Raw genomic sequence first — 9,848 nt, 5'->3', positions numbered from 1 at the left:
CTAAATTATAATAATGTAAGCAAATAATATAATTGATATTTTTATTTGCAAGAATTAAAAAAATTTTAAATTACAATATTTCGTCATACTCATATACTATTATTATTGATAATTCATGTATTTTCTTTTTTAAAAGATAGTAGATTTAAGTTTGATATTTAGTTTTATTGCATTTTTAAATTTTTTTATACAGTCGTAATATAATTTAGTTAAGTCAAATTGATGTTAATAATTTTATGACTAACTAATTATATTAGATAAGGTCTAAATAAGCCACATTAACATTAAAATCTTAGAGGTTTCAAGAAAACACTAAAATCTTAGAAAAATTGAGAAAACATTTAAGTACGGAAAATAAAAATCTGAAAGGGGAAGTTTGGGATTACTAAAAAAAGGAGAAAGAATGATGAGAAAAAGTTGCCTAAAATGATGGGTTCGTTGCAAGTCAAAGTCAAAAACCCTCCAAAAAGCCAAAATAATAAAATAAAAAGAAGTGAAAATCAAACCCACCCTTCAATAAGCAGCCCCCAGAGAAATCAGAGAGAAGAGAAACGTCTTATCATTTTTTTTTTGTTGTTTAATTACAATCCTCTCTTTCTTTAGAACCCAAAAAGAAAAATTAAAAAAAAAAAACAAAAAAATATAACCAATCACAACTCCACAATCTCTCTTTCTCTCTCATTGTATCATTTTCTCTCTCTAGATCTGCCTTTATTACAACCTTTTTTAGCCTGTTAGAACATTCTAAATCCCTTCCCTTTCATTGATTCTCTCAACTAAATCCTTCAAATTTTTGGGCTTTTTTCTTTTTAAGCCCTTTGATTGAAGGATTTTGCAATTTTTTTTTTGTTTCTTGTATTTTTTTTTGGAGATTGGCAAAAGGTATGTAAAAAAGAACTTCTTTTTTTCCTTTTTGCAATTTTGTTTTGTTATTGTATTGTAACCCATTTTGATTTTTTCCCCTGTTATTGGGTCTTTGAGTTAATAATTTTTTTTTTCTGGGTTTTACCCATTTATTGATCATTTATGTTTCAGATTGATGGTGTTTGCAGTTTGAGTTGTGTGACAATTCCATGATGATTTAAAATTCACAAGGTAGGTTAATGAATTATTTATGGATGTTCTTAGAGTTGTGTAATTGTTATTTGTGATTCTGATTCTTGAATGCCATTTTTTTCATCACATACCCGTTATATTTTGATAATCTCATCTATATTCTCCATTTATGTATGTGAAACTTTGCATGTTGATAATGTCATACACTATAGTATCATATATTTTTAATGTGTGCATAAATATGTTATGCATTTGATAATTAAGATTTGATAGTGCCTATATTTTTTATTCTTCTCTCCATCAATATATTGATTCAAGAAGTGGGCTCTTAAAACTCATTAAAGGCTGTAGCTGTAATAGTTTTATTTGATTTATCTGTCTTGAACTTGGTACGATGCAATTTATGGATATGTCCATGGATTTTGTTTTATTGATTTGATGTTTTTTTTCTTTAAGCTAGTGTTATTTGAATTTTGTGCCTGTTCATCAATCTACTCAATGTTCCTGTAGAGATAGATTGTGCTTTCATTTGTTTCCTCTCTCTCTTTTGGATCATTAGTTGTCATATGTACTATTCTTTTACATTGCCATATGGTGTGTTTTTCTTGGACATACACATTAATTTTTAATATTGTATGCGCTGCAGATTAATGGTGTCTGAATTTATCAATGTGTATTTGATTTCTGAAACTTCTGCTGTGGGGTTGGAGATTGAGGAGACACTAGCACATAGAATAACTTTTGATAAAGCTGTTGGTACCTACTTGAGGAATAGTTTAGTTGCTGGGTTATTTGGGCGCGAATATGTGAGTAATGGTATCAACTACATTCATGAGGATTGTTGCACCTTGTTGGAAGCCTTCTGTTGAGGGCGAAAATTCTAGTAGAGGCGGAGAGGCTAGTGGTCGGGCTGATGGATTGTTGTGGTATAAAGATTCAGGGCATCATGTTAATGGGGAGTTCTCAATGGCTGTAATTCAAGCGAACAATTTATTGGAAGACTGTAGCCAACTTGAATCAGGGCCAATGAGCCTGGTCGATACAGGTCCTCAAGGCACATTTGTAGGAGTTTATGATGGCCATGGAGGTCCAGAAGCAGCCCGATTTGTAAATGAGCATCTTTTTGAAAATATCAAGAGTATGTTTGGCCTCCTGCTACTTTATGAATTATATTAAAGCAATTGAGGTCATGCATTTCTTACTATGTGGTGTTGACTATCGTTATCTGATGTGTTCTTGTTCTGCCAGTCTATTTTTGTCTTGAGTAGAATCCAATATGTCATGCACAACAATGGTTACCATTTCACATTCATGTTGATGTTTGAACTATTTGAAAGTTTATTAGTGATTTTTTTTTTCTTGAAATGAGAGTTTATGCGTGTTGGCAATAATTGTTGTGATTTTGTTTCAATGCAATTTGCATACTTACTATGGACATTCTTGGTTATTCTGTTTCTTGCATCATCTGGTTAAAGCAAAAGAACTCCAAGTTCTGTGCTTTAAGATGCTTTAGAAAGTTAAATAATTATGATATTGCATTCTTCGTTGATAAAATTAGATTCATATTTTGATTTATTGCTTCTGATAATGAACTAGAGTGAGGGAACTATTTTGAACGGGTCAACAGTAATATGGCAACTATAAGTGGTCTGCTTGTGAATGAAAAGAAATATAAATAAGATAGTTACTGGGGTCTTGATAATATGGGAAGGACATTTATAAAGTATTTAGAACTTCTTTGAATATATTAGACTTTCTCAACGGCAAATTCTTTTTGCAAATATAGTCTTAACAATTAAATGAAATATTTTCATTAAAAGATATATTGTATGATAGTTTAGAAAACTTGAAAATGGGGCTACCCATTAAGAATCTATTTGAAAAGGACTATCAGCAAAACTTAGTAATCTTATGTTCTTTTTAATATAAAGAATTTCCTTAGAACTATCTGACAAGAGTGCACATTGCTGGAAACTTAAACATCATTTGAACTTAAAGGATCATCTAAGAATTTTACCACAGAGAAACACTTATGTGTGTGCTGATTTTCCACAGGAGCTCAATATCAATTATGTTTTTTAAGTCAAAGATATACCGTAGTTAAATGAGTGAGCACAACATTGCCATATATCTTCTTTTCCCTTGTTTCACTTTCTCTGTGTATGTAGCTAATGCATATTTTTACTGACTTGACAGCTATTCATGGTGCAGAATTTACATCAGAGAACCATGGAATGTCTGCAGACGTTATAAACAAAGCATTTTTGGCAACAGAAGAGGCATTCCTTTCTCTAGTACAGCAGCAATGGAACATTAAACCACAAATTGCTTCTGTTGGTGCATGTTGTTTGGTAGGTATAGTATGTAGCGGACATCTATACATTGCAAATGCTGGGGACTCTCGTGTTGTCTTAGGAAGACTGGACAAGTCTGTTAAGGAGGTCAAAGCTGTTCAACTATCATATGAACATAATGCAAGCATGGAATCCGTGAGAGAGGAATTGCACTCATTGCACCCTGATGATCCGCAGATTGTGGTTTTAAAGCACAAGGTTTGGCGCGTGAAGGGTCTGATTCAGGTATTTGAGGCTCTGTGAAATAGATATGTTTCTTATGTCGTGCATCTCATTTTAAATTGCCACTGCCTGTTTCTTCATTTTTTTTGTTTCTCATTCTATCAATGTCTTTTATGTCTTAGTCACAGAAATTTATAATGTTGTATATGTTTCTATATCTATTCGCCTTAGGTAATTGTTATGCATGATAGTTGGCCATTTCAGTCCTCCATTAGGTGCCTGAAGCTATCTAATTATTTCTATATTGGCATATTAATTATATTTGTGGTGCATTTTAACTTTCTGATGATAGATTATGTTTCCCAACCTGAATTCTTTTACATTTGTATGCTGTTGGATTCTTGTTGGACTACTGTTGGCTTTGTTCTTGAGTGTATGTGCTTTTAACAAGAAGAGGCGATTTGAATGTCTTTATATATTATACTATAGGATATATGCTATAAAATTCTACAAAGAGAACTCTTCTCTTGCCTGCTCATGAAAGCTATTGCCAGTTCCTCTGTTGACAGCACTTTGCTTCTTTTGCAGGTCTCAAGATCCATTGGTGATGCCTATCTTAAGAGGGCAGAGTTTAACAGAGAGCCTTTGTTGGCTAAGTTTAGATTGCCCGAACCTTTTAGTAAGCCGATTCTTAAAGCTGAGCCAACAATTTCAGTGAAGAAACTCTATCCTGAGGACCTATTTCTTATATTTGCATCAGATGGCCTATGGGAGCACTTAAGCAATCAGGAAGCAGTTGACATTGTCAACAATTGCCCACGTAATGTAGGATTTCAGTTTATGTTCTTTTCTTGTCTGTTTATGTGAGTTTGTTGTTATGTCTATGTTTGTGATCAAATTCAGGAATTGAGGGCTTATTAAGCTGTCAGAATTAATAGACCTCTTTTGTTACTCTATTTTTGAGCATAAGAAAATGGTTTCCTGTTCGCTTCTAGTAGTTATCATTCTATCTGGTAGACTAACTGAAGACAATTTTGCTTCTGAAATGATGTTGTACCAAATTTTGCGCTGGCTTTATATGTAAAGTGTGTATATGTGTGTGTTTTCTTCTGATTTTTTTTCACTTGTTATATTCTTAAAGTTATTATGTATTATTTATATTTATTTCATTTTCTGTTTCTAAGTTGCTTCTGGATAGACTTCAATATTTCATGCTTTTTTGTAGGGTATTGCAAGGAAACTTCTTAAAGCTGCACTTCGTGAAGCGGCAAAGAAAAGAGAAATGAGATACTCAGATCTGAAAAAGATTGATCGTGGTGTGAGAAGACATTTCCATGATGACATCACAGTTATAGTTTTGTTCCTTGATTCACATCTGATCAATCGCAGCTCCTGCCGTGGGCCTCTGATTTCTATCAGAGGAGGTAATGGTATTCCTGGAAGCGCCAATACATAGGTCAATAGGGTCTAAATACCTGATACGCTTAATCCTCATTTCTTTATTGTATTGAGAATTTTTTTTTCAAAAGAGGAGAGGTAAAGGAGATTCCTTTTTTTTTTTTTTTCCTTTTATTGTTTTTCCCATTTATTGTATAGCCACGCTCCTCAGAAACTTACTTCAACAAGTCATCAGAGACACCTATAGATAGTAGAGTTGATGCCTGGACAGATGCCTCAAGAAAATGTCTTTGTTAGCAGTTGTCCGGCTATCGGCATATGATACTTGATAAGCTATCCCACATTACAGCTATGGTTTTACTCAACTGCATCAAGAACTATAAAAGGATATATTGCCATTGAAGCTAAATTCAACCAATGAAATATGTTTCAGTTTCAGTTTCAGTTTCAGTTTCAGTTTCAGTTCATTGACTTGTCCATGTTTGATGTTATTGCTATCTGCCATTTGACCTTTTCTGTGCATGCGATGTGCATTTTCCTTTTTCTCTTAGTTTACTTGAATATATCTTGCATTTGGTTTATGTGAGGCACTTGATGATGTTTAGATGTCTATTTCAGGCCCGAGATTCATGAACATGAGACTCACAGAGTATCACTGGTGTAGAATGTTTATAATTTCTTCCATCTTTGGTCTTATGCTTATCAGTCTGTACTTGGTTTGGAAACCTGCTTAAGAGGCTGTCTCTTTGGTAGTGCATGAGATTAGAATTTTGATCACTTATCTGTGAAGATAGCTATGAGTATATTTATGCTTGTGTTTTGAAAGCAGACTTCAAGTGAGGCCTACCGATACCATGAGATAATTGAGACAAAGCTGCTCTTTCTTCAAGATACTGACTGTCAATTAGAGTTGGCAATTTTTGACACCATCTTTTTAAATGACACGACGCTATTAAAAACTAAACAAACTTAGTTTTGTATAAATGAGTTCAATCATAAATGGGTCAATTTTTTATGACATGTTAAAAAATTAAGTTTAAACGGGTTAACCTGCTTAACCGTGTAAAACATGAAATGATGTCAGTTATTCAGATTAACATGTAAGACAGTATGTATCAACATGAAAAAACATTAAAAAAAAAAATAATTATCAATTAGATTTATGCATTTAATATTAAGAATTTTAGTATTGATAATAATGAAAAATTAATTCTAAATTATATTATCATAAAATTTGTTATGTGTAAAATAATAATTATAGATAAATATAGTATAATCATAATTCAAAAGAGATCCATAAACTTAGCCTGATGGTATGAATTGAGGAAGAAAGTTAAAAATGAGGAAGAAAAAACTTAAATTTGAGAAATTAGAAGGATTCTACATTGATTAAAAAGAGGAGAAAAGGAAATTTTGCTTCTTATAAAAGAAGGAACGAATCATCCTTTGCTTAAAAAGCAACTCGTGTAACTTAACTCTGAAAAGCAACAAGAACTTAATGCAACACATGTCTTCCTCTTCCTTCCAACATTGCACTTTCTTTGGCATATTTTGCAAATCTCCTAGTCAATATAATGCACTATTTTGTACTTTATGTGAAATCTATTAATCTATTTCTCACACCCCATCTTTAAATGATAGTAAAATAATAAAGTCAAGTTTGATTTTTAAATTGACATTCTTTTTTCTTATAGATTTTGATGTATATAATAAATTGATAACTTTAAATTGCTACTAAAATATGCCAATATCAAACAAATTTCTTTTAATTATATTATCTTAAAAGTAAACATAATTTGGTGTTATTATATATTTTGATTTTTTTAGATTTTCGAAAGCCATATTAGTAAAAAAAAAAAAAAATCAATTAATAAAATAAACGCTCAATGCATCATTTCATCCCTAGAATTTACCTATTTAAATTGGCATACTTCAATTAGATCTAGCCATGGTTTATGAATCGATAGTTTTATTTTAGAAACTGTAGATTCATGGTTTCGATTTTGAAATTCACGGTTTTGTAGCTGGTTCAGAACACTCAATACCATTCTAAATATTTCCAACCAATATAAAAAAATTAATAATTAATTTATTCAAAATAATTTGACTAAATAATTGAGTGATGATATATAAAGTAATGTTAATGAAAAATCAGATAGCGTTAAAATGATTCCAGCTTGGAACCGGATCAAGCCAGGTTTCGAGCTTCATTGATTTTAGTCGAGTTTTGACTGATTTGATTTTGAGCCCGAGCCGACCTATGAACAGAGTTATCCTCAATTATTATTTTAACCTATGAAACATTTCAACTTTTACTTTCTATCTCTTTGATTTCTTAACTTCTGTTTTTTCACTTTTTTTACTTTTCTCTTATATATATATATATATATATACACTTATGTCTTGAAAAATTGAGTAAAAGTAAATAAAATAAAAGTTAAGAGGAATCTAAGGTTAAATTAGTAAAATTTAAGGGTGAAGTTATGAATTCATCCTAAATAAATTTCAATTTAAGAAAGGGAAAAAGCGTGCATTTTAGACCTTAATATTTGGTTTGAGTCTCACATTGGCACTTAAAGAATATTTTTGCTCAATTAAGCACTTAATTGATAAAAAAAATGCTATTTTATGCCCCTTCTTTAATGTCTGAAATGTCTGGATGTAAACGCCATTGGCACCTTTTTACCTCCAACATTAAAATAATGTCTAACAGTCTAAAAAATCCAAAATTTTGCATTAATTTGCTACTTTTGGCCAAGTCTTTTAAAATTGTCTAATTGAGTGTATTTTTACCGAATTGAATGGTTGGTCAAAATTAAGCAACATTAATAGTAACATGGATGTAATTTAGAAAATGAGAATTCAAAATTAAGTAATGTGTATAAATAATTTAACATTAACTCATTAATTTAGATTTTGTATTTTCTAATTAGCGTCCATATCACTATTTGTGTTGCTTAATTTTAATAAGTAACTCAATTAGACTAAAACTGCACTCAATTTGCTAAATTAATAATTTTTAAAGAATTGACAAAAATAGTAAAATTTCATAAAGATTTGAATTGTTTAGACTGTTAAGTTTTAAAATAATATTTTCACTACTAAATTAAAACAAAAACTCTAGCGACCGAAACAAAGAGAAATATACACACCATCCTTTAAAAAGAGAAAATAAAAAATTAAAATTAATTATCATTCTAGAGAGAGAAACAATAGATATATTCATATAAATAATATCTTCTAGGGAAAGAAAGTAACAAAACAAGCATCAATTAAGAGAGAGATTCATTTTCTTGTGTTCTAGAGAGAGAAATCGAGAGAGTAAAAAATGATAAAACTAATTATTCCAAGTGGAGGAGAGAAAAAAAGCTACAATACATATTTAGACACCTAAATTTTGATTAATTAGTCACTTTAATATCTTAATTTTTGATTTAAATTAAGAAATATGTAAACCTTGTCTTAGATATTTTTTCGATTTAACCTAACAAATACCTTAACTCTAATTTATGATAATATTAAAATATATATGCATAATATACATGGATTTATTGAATAACGATACATGTTAAAAAGTATTTAAATATTATAAAAAAAATACAAGCTAAAGTGTTTATCAAGTTAGATTGAAATTTAAATTGTCAAAATAAACAAACTGCGAAAGTTCAAATGTCCAAATATACATTTTGCCAAGAATAGAAACAAATAAAAAAGAGAAAAAGAGAAAAGTTTGCAAAAGCATCATGCAATGTTGTCATGAAAAGCTTTCAATACAAAAGTATTCGAAAAGAGAGAAAATAAAATAAAAAGGTTATCATGCATGATTGTAGAGAGAGACTGTACTTTTTGACTTCAAAAGGAACTTCATTTTATCAATCTTACCACCACCATTGGAGGCGAAATTCAATGCGCCGACTTTAAAATCTTTTCCAAATTTAAGACATGAAAAGTCATAAAAAAAACATCAAAACAAAAAAGAGCAAGTTCAAATTAATAAATGAAAATTGAAAGAAGTGATTGAAAAGAGAAAAAAATTACAATGAAAGAGGAAGGGATGATGGTGGTGGTGGTGGTGGTAGTGGTGATGATGGTGGTGGTGGAATGACAGTGTCTAAGTTAGTATCTGCAAGTGCACGAACCGTTCCTATAGTAAGTGTAAGTTCATTACGAAATCGATCTCTTAAGAAATTATGAGACCACTTATTATAAAAACTAATTATCAACACAAAATAATAAAAATAAATCTAAACATTATAAATTGATATTTTTGAGAGAATAACATTCAGAAAATAAAGTAACTAAACAATAAATAAATATGCAATGCAAATGCAAATGTTTATGATTTAAAAATATATACTAAAAACAGTATTTAGTTTAGCCATTTATTTAGTAATCTTATTATTTTAATTTAAGCCTAAATCTAATGAATGAGATGGTGATGTGTCATTTCCTTTAGTCACTCAAACTAATGATGCAACTAAAGTTTTTTCTACCAACATAGATTGAAGCAAAGTTGGTATCTCTAATATATTCAACCTAAATATATTCATAACAATTACTATTGCTAAATTAATATGATGGGTAACTAACAATAATAACTGAAACTAATAAAGATATGAAGGTAAAGAAATTATTTATTAAATAAATAAATAACAAAATTCATACAAAAGTAAAAAGGCTAAATTAAACATTTATGAAAATTAGCCTAACATATTTAACCCAATGATCACGATATTAAATAGAAAGACATAAAATAATAAAGTAAAAGCCCCCTTTATATCTAGAATTTCTTCAAGTAGGAAGATGATTGGTCATCATTCTTCACTTCTTGAAAATCTCTTTAAATCTTAAAAAGAGTAATGAAAACTAAATTAAAGT

General features: G+C 30.1%; 1 protein-coding gene across 3 annotated transcripts; it reads left to right on the top strand.

Annotated features, from left to right (window-relative positions):
* The first annotated feature begins 302 nt into the window (after positions 1-302).
* Positions 303-5,414, top strand: LOC8264804 (probable protein phosphatase 2C 38). Of its 3 annotated transcripts, none has more exons than XM_048376036.1 (6): positions 303-882; positions 1,036-1,095; positions 1,703-2,194; positions 3,253-3,635; positions 4,161-4,392; positions 4,798-5,039. In XM_048376036.1, exons 3-6 carry the CDS (start codon positions 1,870-1,872, stop codon positions 4,818-4,820), a joined length of 963 nt encoding a protein of 320 aa, XP_048231993.1. In that variant the 5' UTR covers positions 303-882; positions 1,036-1,095; positions 1,703-1,869; the 3' UTR covers positions 4,821-5,039. The 3 variants fall into 3 exon arrangements, with proteins under 3 accessions (XP_048231993.1, XP_048231991.1, XP_048231992.1); XM_048376034.1 differs by having other exon boundaries at positions 306-882; positions 4,161-4,397; positions 4,798-5,414; XM_048376035.1 differs by having other exon boundaries at positions 310-882; positions 3,268-3,635; positions 4,161-4,397; positions 4,798-5,414.
* The last annotated feature ends 4,434 nt before the right edge of the window (positions 5,415-9,848 follow it).

This window comes from Ricinus communis, chromosome 6 (assembly GCF_019578655.1).
Source record: "Ricinus communis isolate WT05 ecotype wild-type chromosome 6, ASM1957865v1, whole genome shotgun sequence".
NCBI classification, from domain to species: domain Eukaryota; kingdom Viridiplantae; phylum Streptophyta; class Magnoliopsida; order Malpighiales; family Euphorbiaceae; genus Ricinus; species Ricinus communis.
The sequence above is the reverse complement of the archived record's forward strand: the minus strand, read 5'-3'. Positions and strand labels throughout refer to the sequence as shown.